The following is an 18,005-nucleotide window of genomic DNA, read 5'->3' on the forward strand; positions in this document are numbered from 1 at the left end:
TGTTAACAGATCATGCAGTAAGATTTTGATCAACAAAATCTTGCAAGTTCTACGCATTCCATCATGTCGATAATAACTGCCACTATCAATACAAGCAGGTTTCTGTCAGTTAACCGAGGAGACGTTATTGATGAATAAACTGACATCAATCACATGAAATAAAGAAAATACCAAAATAGCTACAAGAACCAACAGTTATTGTAAATGGATATAAAAAATGCATGAAAACACAGCTATTTCGGGGTTAATACAACGAAGATCATAAGATGATGACAAGATACGGGACAAAGGCTCAGAGAGCGGGTCATGTTCAACATATTTAGCTCATTAAACATGCAGTGGATGGAACCGCAGAAAAACTGTTTCAAATGTTTCTTGAAATCTACTAGGAGGCAACGAACCGCGCCCGAAATATGATACACCACGCTGTCAACCGACTTGGGTGCTTTCAGAACCTAGTTTTGCAAACCGATTCGTCTGACATTTCTAGCAGACGGATTCTTACCTGCATTGGCACAAACGCAGACCCAGGAAAGAATGAGTAGGACCCCTGGCCCCTTACTGGCGACCATTTCTGCTGCATAGAGTTAGTGATTGGTATCCGATGTGTAAATACGGATCAGAAACTCCATTTCTTCTGGGAAAAGTTGAATGCCATCTGATTTTCTCTCCAGCAGCCATGACTGACATTCTCGGCTCTCGAGAAATCACGGTCATTTGACGAGACCTAACAGCGCGAAGGGAGATAATCGTCTGTTATCATAAACGGGCACCTGCTACACCCGAACATTTCTGTTTTTTACTTGTTGGGTTTATAAAATATGCAGTCTGAAATTATTTTTCTCCCCGAAATAACAATCTACAGAAAATTTACTTTATAATCAATTATAAAATCGAGAATAAAGTATCCACTCATTAGCCAATAAAATGAAATGAACATTTGCAAATCCAATATTTTTAAAATTAATAATCATAATTACTATTGTTACAATAAGCGAAATTTTACAAACACCTTCATCGTATGCAATGCACTAGCAGTCTGCTCACATGCAATCTAAATCGATGAGAAAATCACGGACAACGAACAAACCTTTGACAGTTTGAGATTTTTGCCAATATTGTTCTTTAGTCGTGGTGACATACGTTCATTTGTATTGAGTTCACGCGTGGCCACGTGTCGATTGTAAAACTGAGACGCTTTATCGAAACGTTGGTCGTTGTTTCACATCTGTAAACGATAACATGCTAAAACCATTGAAATAGTCGCCTGCGCGCCCATATTAAAAAGAAAAGAAAAGGCATCTGTCACACACACCACAAAAGAATATTGACATCTACTTGAGGAATGTGACAATGAATGCGTCAACCAATCAAAAAAACACACACAGAGGATTTGATATTTATGTAAATCTTTGGTTTATTTCAGGTGTAAAGAAATACATGCGGGAATAAGTAATCTATACAAAAATCAAGATTTCCATATTTCCTGTAATGCACACAAGGTACGAAACAGCGTACAAAGCAGCGTACAACATATATTAATAAATGCCGGATTTGTTAGATTTAAATTACTTCTCTGTAATAAATAAATGCTGAGAAAAGAAAGGATACTTTTATTGTATGTCAATTATAAGTGGCTGTAGCTTATGAAAGGCCGTAGCTGAAACCATAAACGCAGGATCTCCAATTATCGCTCCGATACCCGCCGGGTTTGGAAACTTGTTCAAAGAGTAAGATCGGTGTGCTTATTAGAGGAAATACGGTAGTTTACGATTCCTCATGCCTGCTTGGTAATTTGTTTCTTTACGCCGCACTCAGCAATACTCCAGCTATATGACGGCAGTTGTTTTGCCATATAGTGACTAAAACAAGTTATATATTAATGATAAATATATTTAGAATGTATAAAAATTAATCGACCATGGACGAGCAAATAACTAGAGTATCCCAGATTTCCATTTAAAACTAATATGCAACCATAAAACGTGACTATTCGGGGCATAACAGTATTTTAGAAAAAAGCGTTACAGATCATCAGCAACTACAGTTAATCCACCATACTGGGGACCATTGGGACCTACTGTTCATCTGCTACCTATAAGGTTCCCCAGAGGATTTGCACCATCCTTTTGGTTTTTAAGTAGCTGCTGATTTTTGACAAACTTTAGCCAGAGATTAAAACAAACAAATACTAGTATTCTACGATTAAGACACTGGTATAAAGCACTTGCAGTTCTTTTAATTGTTGAGAAAAACGTTTTTCTTTATCTTTGTCGAGGTAAACTGTCACCATACTGAGATGTTATTATTTGTTGTAAGGTTTGGATGGATGTTTCTCATTACCACGCCCTGAAGGAGAAAGTTGAAAATCTACACACTACAGGCCGTGCAGAGTAAGATGGTTCATTCAACCACATCCATTTGTGTCCAGGTGAATGGCACGCACCGTACTCCGATTACGTGTCAGGAATTTCAAGACACAAAAATAGTGCCCTTTTATAGACATTTATAAAAAGAAGGATACTGATTACAAATATTTTTTGTTATGTCATTTTTTCACACACGAGATGGTTTACTGACAAAGATTAATGACATTCTTAGAAGTACATTAAACTACGTTTGTAACGAACACGCTTATAACGAACTTGTGTTTTAGTCCCGGCCATTTGTTGCATATATGTTGTATATATTCTTATAACGAACTACGGTTATTACGAACTAAAATTAGTGGTCCCTTTGAGTTCGTTATACCAGTAGTTTACTGTATATATCTGGTCGCACAAGTACATCGTTATACATGGCTCTTCACACTGTATACAAGGGAACATATGTTTTGTTGTACCCAGGTACCTCAATACAGACTCCCTGGAACACCTAAATAAAAACTTGATAATACTTATATTTAAAATAGCAAAATATACATAGAAACAAAACTAGTACTTTAGTACTGTGATGATTTTAAATATATATGTGCAATTACTTTCGTACGTGCATATTTGACAGATGAAATCTCAGATAGCATTCTCGATTAAAGTTTGTATATCATAAGAAGAATGTTACAAATATAGAATACGAATGTAGACATACAGTCGTATGTAGGATAAGGTTATCTTGAAATTGTTAAACAAAATGAGTGGTTTTGTTTCAAAATAAGACTTGTACGTATCTTGATGCATTTTCATTTGAATATCTACCTGTTTATCTTGTTCTTTTTTATGCACGATGTAATTCAGAACTTATTTATTTCGTTACTTGTATTTATTGCACAGCTAATCTAGAAATATTGCCCGCCGCAAAGAAATCACACATACCAACACATACAAACAGAGGCGGGGCCAGGAGTTTTTAAAGGGTGAGGGCGGGGATTCTTCCGATACTGTACAATGCACAATTGTTGACGCGAATCATCAAGATGTACATCATTCTCATCCACTCGAAGCGCCCATTGCATTGCATGTTTTGGCGTTCTGGGACTTAGTCATAGAACGTTCCATGTATAATGTTGTTTATTTCACCGCTTTGCTTGTGCATGATGCACGTGTGTGTGAAACACGACCTGCCTTGGGCGTCGTCTCAGCAATAGCTGGCTGTCTACTCTGTGACTAAACATTCCTTTAAATAAACCAGAGGCAAATAAATTGCCACCCCGTCTTCGATAAGATTAAAAACCGATGCATTGTGAACTCAGAACAAAGGGATATTTGTCGGTTGTGAAATCCAAAGGACGTTTGCACCCTTCTATACATCCATTCCTAAAATTGAAATGGACACTGTTATGATAACAAATGGTTTTACCAGAGTGTCTGGTTCTCTTTCCCCAACATATATATTACCAGTACGACTGTACAGAGGAATATGTGTCTATTTATATAGGCTTTCATGGTAACTAACTGCAAAGAACAGATCCACATGACGGATTTTACAAACATTTAACTCTAGAAATGTTTATAGTAACATAATTTTATGTTTATCTTACAATGTAGCTTGATTTAACATTAGTTCAGACTCATAGACTAGTCATTCTTTTTCCCCCTCAATGCCAAACACCAGGCAGGTGTAACAAGTAACATCTTTTGGTAAGACGCTGCTGGGATCCAGCCCCCGACCTAACGCCCGCCAGTAGGGCAGGGACGGGTAACTCGGGTACTGAGTAGGACCCGGGTACCCAAAGGACTACCCGGACCCGTGGTTAGTCACGTGATATATTGTTTCATGGCAAAATTTCACAATATAACTACATGGTTACACGGCAATTTTAAGTCTCTAATGTTCGCATTTCTTCATGACTATGAACACGTTCCTCCTGACATATATGTTTGAACGAAGCTAGAACTTCAGTGTTTGCATGACCACATCGTTTTATACCTGTATCTAAATACATTCTGCCAGGGCTACTGTCAAACTATTCCCAATTTTGTACCTATCTCTTGACACCAACAGCTGGTAGCCGGGTAAGGACGGGTATTAGGGGTGTGGGTACCCGGGTAGTAAAATTGGACTCATCCCAGCCCTACCCTCCAGTCTATCCACAACTCCAGGGAGGCGGTCTCTGCCCATTCGAATGTTGTTCAATACGTCTTTTAACACTATTTTATTTACACCACTGCACGTCAGCTCAAGGTGCACAAAAAAGCCTTGAGAGGGGTAGATCCTAGCTGTTTAACACAGGGTTTGTGTTCCTGTTGTTTCAGGCTCCACAATTCACTGTGCAGTGTTGCCTCCCCTTCCTTTGCCAGGATTTAAGGCACGTTCGGCTTCGAATTCCTGATAAAGATCCTTTTGTCTAGTTTCTACTTTGATAAAAAGTAGGGGACGCTCTTGCCTCGGGAAGATGCAATACACCTATGCTTCTAGATTTCATCCAAGTGGTATTCTACTGCTTGCATCATTCTGTGGCCCTGCCTGGTTAAGCCAACAGCCATGATATAACTGACATACTGTCCTGGGTCCCTTTCCATAAAGCGATCTTAGCGCTACGACTATCGTAAGCTAGTGTTAAAGTATGGGAGTTACGATCACCTTATCCCTAAGATCGCTTTGTGGAACGGGGCCCAGGGCTGCCTTTCACACAACACACTCAGCACATTGGTGGAAACAAGGACCTTAATCAAGGACCCACTCTATTGTTGCCGCTCAGCAGTATTTGATCAGTTATTGGATCAAGCACCTTAAATAGTTAATCTGTACTTAAGATGGTTGTACTCTTGTGAGTAAGTGACAGTGAGAACAGGATTGCATCCTATCAGAAACATCAAACCTATATCATGTTAATTGTTGGGAGCATGAATGTGCTTCTAACAGGCTCGAACTGTAGGTTGTGTCATGACTGCTGTAACCACTAGGCCTCCAAGTATCACTTTTAAGTCATGTAAGTTTGCTCATTGTAGCCTACAATTATTCAACATGTTTTACTCCTGTTGTGTATTTTTACACCGATGAGTAGACATTCAAAAAAATAATTAAAAAAATAATTCTGCTTGAAATACTGTTACAAGTGACTTCTCAATTGTATCTGTTCGTGTGCTACCCATGAAGATCGGGGTTAGAACAGGTCTTCAGCAATCCATGCTTGCCGTAAAAGGTGACCATACTTGTCCTAAGAGGCAACTAACAGTATAAGGTGGTTGGACTTGCTGACTTGGTTGAGGTGCCATCGTATCCCAATTGCGTAGGTCTATGCTCATAATGTCAATCACTGGATTGTCTGGTCCAGACTCGATTATTTACAGACCACCATCATGTAGCTGGATTATTGCTGAGTGTGGCGCTAAACAACAAACAAACTATTCATGTGCTTAACATGTCACATAAACTCACAACACTGACATATATACATGTCTCATAAATAAAGGCGAGATGAAGTGCCTTGTATTATGAAAGATGAATTATTCACAGCAGTAGAGTTGATGTATGTGTGATGCCTGCCTTCAATCAGTAATTATACATCTGTCAAGACATCCATGTACACAAGTTGTAAAGGACACATTGGGTAATTACTCAGAGTGTATATTTGTACCCTAGCAACACAAAATGAATTGGGCAATGGTGATGTACTTTGCATCTTTAAAGCAAATATGCAGCTTAGCTAGAGCTCTATAACTAAAAAAGGTTATGTACATGTATTAGGTTAAATATATATTATTCTATAAGGGGACTTATGAGTATTAATGGATCTCTCAAGTCTCTTAATTTCAGGGGCTGAAAAAGGGATGAAAAGAATGGGGGCAATTGTTTTATTGTTATGCTCTGTGGTCTAATCCTAAAGAGAGACTAATCCTTCAGATACTAGTGGTGAAAGAAAACAACACACTTGACAGTGTCATCAGTTTATTTTCCAGGATGTCAGCAGGTTCTGTATCGGCCCCCCAGTGTTTTGTACCTGTCCACTAGCTGTTGGTTGAGGGACGGTTTCACAATTTCTAATGACCTGATGAAGTCCTTCATTTTCACCTTCTCTGCATCCATGTCTTCTGTCAAGGCAAGCATGGCAGCCTGGAATAAAATGATGTCCTGTCATTGTTATTTTAAATACAGCTCAGACTCAAAAGATAACTAATTGCTGCAACTGAACTATAAGCTATTCAGTTGACCCAGCAGCTAATATGGGTGCCCAGAACGATGAGGTTGTAAAATGAATACCATGCCTTCTGGCACCTTACAGGCAGCAAATTGCACAGGTTGTATACTTCCCCATCATCAACACTTACCGGTAACAGGTTTATATACTCTACTATTCATCATCTGAGAAAAAACATGGATGCTTTATTAGCCACCGAATCCAGTGACAGCCTGATTCTAGCGAGTACTCAGACCAATGAGTGCTCTGTCTATATCACATAAACAGCAGTGTTTTCGTGCTTGACATTTCTTCAATGATGGGGAGGGGTGGGGTTAGCACCAAGTTCTTACAGGGAGTAGGGCTCATTTACCATGAGGTATAGATGGCCTCATTTCATTAGCTGTTTTGTTTGTTTGTTTGTTTGCTGTTTGCACTCAGCCATATTCCAGCTATATGACGGTGGTCTGTAAATAATCAAGTCTGGGAACAGACAATCCAGTGATTGACATCATGAGCATGGATCTACGCAATTGGGATACGATGACATGCATCAACCAAGTCAGCAAGTCTGACCCCCCGATCCCATTAGTCGCCTCTTTTGACAAGCATAGTAACCTTGTACAGCAAGCATGGGTTGCTGAAGACCTATTCTAACCCGGATCTTCACAGGTCATTTCATTAGCACCCGGTACCATTCCGTATACACAAATGTACCCAAACTTGGCAAAATATGTACGGCAGTGTTTAGGTTCACACTGCATGAAACAGCTTTCAGTTTGACTGTCAAGTGAACACTGTCGCTGTTTACCTAATCCCATATTCAGCGCTGTAATAACTGCCACATTTCTGGACTCCCGTTCTGGTTAGGGTATATTGATGTATACAGAAAGGTACCCGGGGACCTCAACCGCCATATTTCAGGTTGCCCATGGTTACCTCCTTGCAGATGTTCTCCAGGTCTGCTCCTGTGTAGAAGTCAGTTTTTGCAGATAGGATACTGAGGTCCACATTGTCTAAAGGCATCGTCCGAGTAAGCACTTTGAGAATCTCATGGCGAGTCTGGAAAGCAAAATGTTATGAGAAAGCGTGTGAGTATTTTATATTCTACCATGACACTGATGAATGCTTGATTCTAATTGGTTAAAAAGAGGTTTCCAATTTGCTACAGAAACTCCTTTCAAATATATTAAGCCTTTTCACACAAAAAGTGTGCGTTGAATACATCCATAGCCTACATATCAATTCATACAATAATGGCTGCCAATCAATCAACCCCATATGAATTGTAAAACATATCTATATTTCCTCTATTACACGCTGGGTCTCTAAAACACGCCGAGTCAAGGGCTCTCGCAAAATTAATAGATGGACTACCGTCTAATAGAGGAAATACGGTAGTTAGATATTTGATGTTTTTGGTGTTCTAGGCCGCAACCCTAAAAGCAACGTTGATGACATTACAAGATTTAACGAAGGCACATCTTTTCCATACAAATGAAATATTTATGAAACTGTTAGGGACAATCTATGTTGACCAGAATTGAAACAGGCTACATGTATTTCCTCATTGAAACAACAGACAATGACAGTAAAATAAAACATTATAAAACATGTTTGAAGAAGCTTTATTTGGTTCCAAATTGAAATAAGAGGTATCTACTCTACAGTGGGACTACATCAAATTTCAAAACACAGAAGGGTTATCTCCTAAATACCCCCATCAGCAACATTAAACTTATTTTCTTATCTCGTTATTTTAGTTGCAGCTTTACTATATATTTTTTAAATTAATCAATAACCATAAGCGTCGCCCTATGGTAGAGCTGATCGCTATTGCTGGATATATTTACGTATAGAACATTTTGACAATCACCATTGATGCTACCACAATTGTGATTGCATACAAATCATATTGACATACAATAGTCAGACTACAACAAATATGACTTTCAACGAGTTTGAGTATGGCAGTTATAATATCATATATATCCATTCTCTGTCAACTAAAGTTCGTTTTAAGGCTTCAATAGCAGTAATCTGACCGTGGTTGCCATGGTTGCTGTAAACAATGGTGAGTTGAACAATCTGCTGATCACTTCACAGATTTTGCCAAATTGATTGTAAATAATATTGAATGAAATTTTGAATAAAATTAATACAACAGGTTAGAAACCTAAGTCCAGATAACACTTTTTATAACCAGACAGTGTAAATACAACATTAATTTGCATACTTCAGTACGGATTTGTTGACATAAACTATTGTGATAAAATAATACACTGTAGATCTACTTCATTCATTTTAACTTATTATCATTTTTATTTTTTTCACACATGCATTTTGAATCACTGTCTACAATCAAGGTTACATAGATCTACATTCATATCCCATGCCACTGTGAAACAATTATGTTCCATTCACTACCATCATTGTGTAACGTGTTGATCATCAGCAATGAATATCTGTATAACATTCTTTCCTACGCAGGGTTGGAATCTTGGACCCTGATGGCAGCGGTATATCGAGGAATCACTATACATGCTTTTCTAAACTGACAGGTTTAGGGTTTGGATAGAGAAGGAAAATATTATATATTTTTTCATCTCACCGGCTCATCTGGAGGAGGGACATAGATGATTCTGTCAATTCTCCCTGGTCTAAGAATAGCTTCATCAACCAGATCTGGCCGGTTTGTAGCAGCTACCATCAGCACCTTGTTGTTATTCACTTTCTGCTTCTGGTGCATATTATCCTGAAAAAAATAATATGTCTAAATTCCATAAACAAACTAACCCGTAAAGATCCGGGGTAGAATAGGTCTTCAGCAACCCATGCTTGCTGTAAATAGTGACTGTGCTTGTTGTAAGAGGCGACTAACTGGACCTGGTGGTTGGACTCACTGACTAGGTTGATGCATGTCATCATATCCCAATTGCGTGGATCAATGCTCATGGTGTCAATCACTGGATTGTCTGGTCCACATTCGATTATTTCAGACCACCGAATATTGCTGAGTGATTCATTAAACAACAAACAAACAAACAAACTGAACATTTTCTCCTGTATGAAGGAAGCCAGTACTCAATGGTGACCTGTCACACCACTCACTGTGGTCCAGACCTGAGGACACTTCCGCAGAAGGTTGCGTCAGATGAACCCTGAGCGAACTTTGACCATCCAATCTAGATGAACTATGTATTGGTTCGCAAGCCAATCAGATTTCAGCTTTCCAAAATGATTTGACTTCATTTCTTTACCCCCTTGAAATTCCAACACAATTTTTTCAGAAGTCTCCAATTATATACAAAAAAAAGAAAGAGACACTTTGATATTTTAACAAATGGGTTATTTCTTACTGAATATGATTCACAGCGGCATGTAAGCAGATTATTAATGTGCTGTAACCTTACGCATTGCTTTTCTCTCTCGTGCTAGGATGATCATGTGATCATGCCACGAGCATAGCTCTTTTTGTAGCAATGTCAACGTCAAGAGATGAGGCAAAATCTCGACTTCTCAATTTATATGATGCAGACTACAGGTCAGTACGATACTTGAAGAAGATAACAAAGCTTCATTGAAGTACTATTTACTACATTATAAGCAAATCTAAGGCTACACCGAGTCTAACACGGATCAGGACTTCCTGCAAAGTTGGGCCCAAATGGGGGACATAGGTTGGCACAGTTGGTGGCGCTTCACCCTAACTGGTCAGTGAAGCAAATTGGTGATCGTGCAGCAGCATTAGGAAGTTCTAGGAATCGACCATTATAGGCAGATTGAAGGATTTAAGAAGTGGGTTCCGAAAAGGGTCCCATTAATGACAAATGAACAAAAGAGACGAGAGTGGTGTTGACAGAATCATGATACAGACTTTTCTAATTGCATCTTCACAGACAAATTAAAATTTCAATTCTTCAGGAAAATGAAAGTGATGTCGGGGCGGAAAATGTGAAAAAATGATGCCAAAATTTTCTCCCAATGGGATGGTTTGGGTTGGAATTGGGAAATTGGGAATTGTGAAATAATTGGAAAAAACAGGCAGAATTAATTCCATAAAAGTACTGTGAAATTTTGCAGTATAGCATGATTGAATAACAAATAGGACAAAGTTGGGTTTCATTCATTTTACAACACAACAATGCTTGTATTCATACGTCTAAATTAACCAAATCTTGGCAAGAATAGAAAAGTATCAAAATCATGGATTCTCCTGCTGCCTTCCCAGGCTTAAATCCCATTGAGAAAGTTTGGCAGATTGTTGAAGACAACGTTGAAAAGTTGGAACTATCAGATGTGACTGAGTAGAGAGTAATTCACAGAACGTGGACATCCCTCACCCAAGAAGTGCCTGGAGAGAGTGAGTGAGTTGGGTTTAACGCCGCTTTTAACAGTATTCCAGTTATATCGCGGCGTGTCAGCTTAATGTGGGAGGAAAGCCTGAAGTGATGCAGGTCTCAGACGTTTACCACTCCGGTGAAACCCACGAGCACCACTTCAGTGAAACCGGGTATGGTGCTGACAAACCTAGAAACATAATCGGGGCGAACCGGGATTCGAACCCACAATCATAGGTTTCTGCCCAAGTGACGCAACTCTGCACAGCGAATCGCGGCACCTTAGACAACTGGGCCACCCGTGCCCCCGTCTGGAGAGAGAGGGGGGACTGACAGACTACTGAAGTGTTTGAAATTATAAACTGTAAATGTTGAAGGTGTATGCAAAATTTCATTGAAACTCATGTCTTAATCCTTTTTTACCAATACTATGTTCATTTTTTAGATACAGAAATCAGCAATGCTGGTTTGCAAGGTTGGTGATAAACAGTTAGGATGTCACAGAGGCGGATCACATGATCCAAAGTTTACCCGACTCTTACAACAAGCATGAGGTACTCTGACCCAGAATCCCCACAGTATCACAGAAACAAAAGTGTGTGAGTGAGTGAGTATGGTTTAACGCCGCTTTTAGCAATATTCCAGCGATATCACGGCAGGGGACACCTTAAATGGGCTTCACACATTGTACCCATGTCGGGAATCGAACCCGGGTCTTCGGCGTGACGAGCAAATGCTTTAACCACAAGGCTACCCGACCGGCCCCAGAAACAAAAGAGTAAAAAATCGTAAAACATAATCATGAAGCTTGTTGTCAACCTTCTCTGGGCTCAGTTCTCCCTCTGCTTCTCTGAGTGACGTGGTACTGTCAGTCTTGTCGTCCAGACGGATCCCAATACCATCCATCTCATTGAGAAGAGTTGACAGGACTCGCTCTTGTACCCCTCGATGGGACCCGCCCTCTGACCTCTTCCCAACAATAGAGTCAATCTCATCCAGGAATAATATTGTAGGTGCCATGACTCGAGACTTTTGGAACACCTGTGGTGAAGTAAAAATCAAAGCCACTAAACAAGCTAGATATGTGTGTGTGTGTACTTGCAATGTTCATGATATATGGAATCATGTTAATTACTGACTTGACAAACTTCAAATATTTCTCAATTTGATGCTTCGATCAGTGTGCAATCTGACCCTATATGTAAGATGCTGCGTTACACAGCGATGCCAGATCTGCCCCAATGTAGCCATTAGTAACGTCAGCCAAAAGGTCAAGGTCAATGTCTCCAGCTAGCGGCAGACGGGCAGAATGGACAGCAAGAATCTCCCTTCTCTGTTCTCTGTTGGGAACAGGCAGAATGGATTTTGCAATTTGATGCTTCGATCAGTATGCAGTTGGGACCCTATACACAAAATAATATTAATATCATGTATTGCCATGAACTACTATTCACAGTAGCCCTAAGGAAATAGATAACGACAGCATGGGCCTTTGTCTTGAAAAAGCTGTCTGTCATCATTTGTCCACGAATATTGTTGGAGGGCTTCATTTGTTGAATATTTCAAGCTTTCCGGCTCAAACAATAAAGGCCTTTAGCATGGTTATTATCATAGAAATAAAGGTTTAGTCTAATTTAGAAACGATCAAGTCAGTGTTGGCTAGTTATCACTATCACGGGTTGGTGATCTTGACTGCAGGATACTGCTACAAGTGGTACTACCATGACTACTGTAGAGGTACTAGTACATCTGGCTATTTGAAGATTTGAGTGTATTTGAAGATATTGAGTTAAATAGGTACAAGTTGACTGCCGTACCTCGGTCACCATCCTCTCGGAGTCTCCTACAAATGGTGAGTACAGCTGGGCTCCACTGAGGGACACAAATGCAGAATGTGTTGCAGTTGCCGCTGCCCTCACTAGAGTGGTCTTGCAGCACCCCGGGGGCCCATACAGCAGCACTCCCCGTGGGGCAGGGAGGCCCATCCTAGTGAAGGCTTCTGGGTACAGCAGGGGCCATTCTACTGCCTGGAATGTGTTTATACATAAGACATATAAACAATAAGACTTAAGACAATGCAAATTCCTCCAAATATGTATTGAGTTATTAGACTTATTGAGTAATTAGTATATTATTTATACAGATTCTGCTGAAACAAAAACATTGTCCTCCTCCTACTCCACCTCATTATCATCGTATGAACGAGAAGCAGAAATGTTGCTGTGTATGGTTAGAAAACACCCCAGTATCGTCTCAATGTGTCTTAGGGGGTATGGGTGGCCCAGTTGTCTAAGTTGCCGCGATTTGCTGCGCAGAGTTGTGTCCCTTGGGCACCGCAGAAACCTATGATTGTGGGTTTGAATCCCGGTTCAACCAGATTATGTTTCTAGGTTTGTCAGCATGATACCCGTGCTCGTGGGCTTCACTGAAGTGGTAAACATCTGAGACCTGCATCAATTCAGGCTTTCCTCCCACATTAAGCTGACACAACGTTATATAACTATAATACTGTTAAAAGCTGCGTTAAACCTAACTCACTCACTCACTTAATGTGTCAGATGTTTATGGCTGTGGCTTCATATTGGTTTGTCATCAGATACATATTCCGGATTAGTTCTTAGACTCAAAAACCTTGTATAAGTACAGACATGATAGATGGATTTGCTAACTGATGTAACACTATGGTCTAACCATTACACATCTGAGGTCTGTTCTGACCCTAAAAACATAACAAGTGTACCAACTCCCATTCTCTTAACTAGAGACTCTGTATTGTATACACATGATCAGGATCTCCATACAACCATGCCATGGATATTTGGAAAAGACAATATACTTTATTATCACGAAAACATTATGCAATAAAGACATATCAGGTAAGGATTGAATTTAATGCAGTGGTTGCAAAGGCAAATTCACACTGAGACTGTAACTGTAGTATTGCAAATGTGACAAATGCGAGTTAGGTGTTGAGGTGGCATTTCCATCCTGTAGTTTATATTTATAGAGAGGGAGTTTGTCGACAGTTGCAATTGAATGCACCAATAGTTCACTTTGACTCCTGGAGTGAGTGAAAGGGTTTGAAGCTGTATCAAGCTGACATATTCCCAAGGACTAACCTGTTTGATCTGAGCCTTGACTTTCTCCAGTCCACCAATGTCATCCCACTGTACAGGTCGTAGGTCAACGATGCCCTCCGATCCCTTCTGCAGAGAGGGTATCACTTTCCGCAGCGCTGATTGAAAGTGGCACATCTCCACACCAGGTACTCCCTTGGAAAAGGAAATATATTATCATCGACCAAGTCACCAAGCCTGACTACACAATCCACTCCTCACACCTTACGATAAGCATAGGCTGCTTGGGAGCTACTCTAACCCAGAATCTCTAATGGTCATAGACATGGTGATGCAAGAGCGCGACAGGTACAGCTAAATGCAGCACAAACATCCTGCACTTAACCACTTCGCTACCAGACGTCCTATTGACCCTGTTTGTGCCTTGGCTATGTAAGTTTGTTTTTTTGTTTGTTGTTTGACGCCACACTCAGAAATATTCCAGGCTTCCAGCTACATGTATAGGATGGGGGTCAGTAAATAATCGAGACTGGACCAGACAATCCAGAGACTGACATCATGAGCACTGATTTACACAAATGGAATACAATGACATCCACCAATCAAATCAGCGAGCCTAAGCACCCGATTCCGTTAGTCGCATAGGTTGCTTGGGAGTTCTATTAACCCAGAATCCCCACTGGTCATCGCGACGGTTTTGTTTTGTTTGTTTTTTGTTTAACACCTCACTCAACAATAGTCTGGCTATATGACGGCGGTCTGAAAATAATCGAGTCTGAACCAGACAATCCAGCGATTGATATCATAAGCATCGATCCATGCCATTGAGATACGATGAAATGCATCAACCGAGTCAGCACGTCTTACCACCCGATCCCATTAGTCGCCTCCAACAACAAGCATAGTTGCCTCTTACGACAAGCATGGGTTGCTGAAAACCTATTCTTACTCAGATCGTCATGGGTGAAACAAGAGCGTGACAGCCATAATTAATACAACACAAACTTTCTGCACTTTACCACTTCTCTACCTGATGTCCGTGTGACCCAGCTTGTGCCATGGCTATGTAAGACGCTTCGTTACACAGTGATGCCAGATCTGCCCCAACGTAGCCATTAGTAACATCTGACAAAAGGTCAAGGTCAATGTCTCCAGCTAGCGGCAGACGGGCAGAATGGACAGCAAGAATCTCCCTTCTCTGTTCTCTGTTGGGAACATTCATGAGGATCTGAAAACACGAACTGATCCTGAAAATACCGTCATACACAAGCAGCATTGATGGGTGGGGTTAATTGTCAACTCAAGTTTAAAATATGTTTAGGTAACAGAATTAGATAATCAAATTTGAAGACAATTTAATGGTAATGTTACATAAGAGAAGACACAAATGAAATTTTAACTGATGCTTGACTCACATAGAATTGGGTATAAACTTTATATCAACCTGCACATTTGCCATAGTGAAAGTGTTTCTTTTCTGTTAATACTTTTCATACTACATATGTAAATGATTAATATGTACACGCATGGATATACATTTTAAAAGTTTTCACTCAGTACATTGTATGTGAATAAAGTTCACCAATTAGTATTACCATTCACCAGGATCGGGTGAATTTGTACCAATCACAATAGGAACATGACAAATAGGAAGACGACCCATAAACCACCAGACAGGATGGATGCTGGCCCTGATTGTTGAAACTGCGGAGCTTGCCAAGCAGCGGGAACCCATTTTAATCCCACCAAGGGGAATCCCCTTCCTTGGTGAATTTTTTTGTTTGGGGGGATTTTGCATGTTATTTTTTACCATTTCTTTAACGCTATTTCTGTTTTTCAAATTTAAGTTTGGTCAAGCATTTGTGATTAAGTATGCCCAAAAGTATTAAAATCTGCAAAGTTGCTATGTTGATTTAATTTGCCCTTTAATTAGATTATCAATTTTGGAGTGTTGACAAAAACAATGATTTGTGCAGCTTAATATAAAAAAACTAGCTAAGAACTGTAACCAATCTGTTTGTACGCACCTCTCTGTCGAACCTTCCCGGTCTCCGAACAGCTGGATCAAGTGCAGCAGGTCTGTTAGTTGCCCCAATGATGACCAGACCTTCTTTGTCCACCAGGGCATCCATGGATGACATTACTGCACTGGTCACACGAGAATCATTAGACCCACTGGACTTGCCGCGTTTGGGACACACAGAGTCTATCTCATCAATGAAGAGAATGCAAGGCCCTTCTTGACTCAGCCTTACAGCTTTCTGAAAAACACCCCTCACATTCTCTTCGCTCTCCCCAGGATGTGGACTTAATATTTCTGGGCCATTTATTGTTACGAGTGCAGCTTGAGATTTTTGTGCAAGACTGCGAACAAGAGATGTCTTCCCACATCCTGGTGGCCCTCGAAGAAGAATTCCCTTGGGAAGAGGAAGTCCGAGATGTTTGAAATCAGAGGAACATTTCAAAGGAAGGTGTAACAAGTCTTGCAAGCTTCCAGCAACTTTACTTACTCCACCCATTTCAAATCTGTTGGACTGATGTGACAACAAATATCTCTCCTCACTCTGAACACTGTCTATTATGATGTCAGTAAGTTCATGAACAACCCCACCATCTGTGTCATGCTTTGTGGACAGGGCGTTCACACACATATAAACAATTCCATACACCTTCGCCAATCTTGTAGTCCTTAAATCAACAGTACAACCTTTGATTACACATTTCTTCCTCACACAATTGAGGCAGTGATTTTTTAAAGTCTTCAGTACAGCAGGAAACGTCTTCCACTCACAATACTTCTCCATGCTTTTCACAATTACCATCACACCTGCACACACTACATCTGAAATGAGCAGTGGTTGTATTCTGCACACTAAATTATGATTTAAGTTTTTTGGTTCATGTAATGATTTTGGACTTTGATCATTTCGTTGGACAAATACACAACCATCATACTGAATAGTGTTATTGTCTGGGCAGATGCTATGGGGCCACATGCTGCAGATATAGTCCTTCTCCTTGATGCCTATACGAACATAAGATCCGACAGTGCTTGACAGCTGCTCAATGAGATGTAATCCAAGTCGACACTTTTGCTGTCCAGTGTCTGCTGAGTCGGCTGGATTGATTAACAGATGCTGCATTTCTATGTCCATTATCTGAAATAAATAACAAGAGCATACAAACATTTCGCTCTTCCACTGAATATTGGTTAAGCTAAAAATAAATTAATCAGATTTTCATTGCTGCCAACCTTACTACTACCGTGTAGCCTTTTTTCTTTTCTTTATGAAATACACCTTTTATGAAGTCCTACAAATGTTAGGTAGACAGCATACTCTGGGTGGGTGAGTATTAAGTGTGCTCTGATGGCATTTTTAGGAATAGCTAGGCAATAATGGGAAGGGACACAAGACGCCTCGAAAACTTGAAAATAAAAAAATAAATTAAAACAAATACCGGGTACACACATCATTTACAAATGTGGTTGAAAATCTAATACTTAATCTAATGTGGCATTACTTATTTACAAAGATATAAGATATTCACTCATGCAGTCTATTTTTCTGATTTCGAATAAAACAAAGGAAATCCATAAATTGTTCCAATAGGTGTCATCCAATAAAGTAATCATACCTTCTAGATATTATATAGATCTTTGTTGTTTCTGTGAGTATTCAAGGGAAATAACTCCACTGGCCAAGTAACTATAATTTGGTTGAACATGAATTTCATGAGGCCAATGAGGGAATAAAATATCTATCATACTTTTTTTTATGAGTAACTCACCTTAAGTTAGTATCAAGTTACAATATCATTCTAAATAGCTAGAGGGTGATTTTTTCTGATACCGTTATCTTTCAAAATGACTCCGTGCAATCACACACTTTTAACAGTTTGCAAGAGAACATGCGAACATGGGGGCAGCCATTTTGTAATAAATATTTTGAAAACCGGACAACACCATGTAATATTAAACTAGTGTGTATGCTGTAATATTCATTTTTGATATTCTAGGTAAGTTTTATAATA

The 18,005-nt window shown here is 39.8% G+C and overlaps 2 protein-coding genes across 4 annotated transcripts in view; both read right to left on the reverse strand.

Annotated features, from left to right (window-relative positions):
• The window catches only part of LOC139479087 (chondroitin sulfate proteoglycan 4-like), a 46,721-nt gene extending 46,020 nt beyond the window's left edge, over positions 1 to 701 (reverse strand). For all 3 annotated transcript variants that reach the window (XM_071261863.1, XM_071261856.1, XM_071261847.1), the window contains exon 1: positions 506 to 701. In XM_071261863.1, coding sequence (XP_071117964.1) covers positions 506 to 572 — 67 coding nt within the window. In that variant the 5' untranslated portion in view covers positions 573 to 701. The remainder of the gene's footprint in view (positions 1 to 505) is intronic.
• A 5,638-nt stretch (positions 702 to 6,339) lies between these two features.
• LOC139465265 (ATPase family gene 2 protein homolog B-like) lies at positions 6,340 to 17,890 on the reverse strand. Its single transcript, XM_071246946.1, has 9 exons — positions 17,763 to 17,890; positions 16,001 to 17,131; positions 15,004 to 15,201; positions 14,016 to 14,168; positions 12,714 to 12,923; positions 11,716 to 11,937; positions 9,168 to 9,311; positions 7,496 to 7,618; positions 6,340 to 6,492 (listed from the first exon to the last, which is right to left on the reverse strand). Exons 2-9 carry the CDS (start codon positions 17,126 to 17,128, stop codon positions 6,343 to 6,345), a joined length of 2,328 nt encoding a protein of 775 aa, XP_071103047.1. The 5' UTR covers positions 17,129 to 17,131; positions 17,763 to 17,890; the 3' UTR covers positions 6,340 to 6,342.
• Between the last annotated feature and the right edge of the window lie 115 nt (positions 17,891 to 18,005).

Source organism: Haliotis cracherodii, unplaced genomic scaffold (genome assembly GCF_022045235.1).
Source record: "Haliotis cracherodii isolate W230 unplaced genomic scaffold, xgHalCrac1.p SCAF_1, whole genome shotgun sequence".
NCBI lineage: Eukaryota > Metazoa > Mollusca > Gastropoda > Lepetellida > Haliotidae > Haliotis > Haliotis cracherodii.

Coding starts and splice junctions, on each gene's coding strand:
- LOC139465265 (XM_071246946.1), bottom strand. CDS start 17,128: ATGGACATAGAAATGCAGCATCTGTTAATCAATCCAGCCGACTCAGCA. Junction 11,938..12,713: donor CCGAGAGGATGGTGACCGAG/GTACGGCAGTCA, acceptor ACTTCACCACAG/GTGTTCCAAAAGTCTCGAGT. Junction 6,493..7,495: donor TGGAGAACATCTGCAAGGAG/GTAACCATGGGC, acceptor ATTTTATTCCAG/GCTGCCATGCTTGCCTTGAC.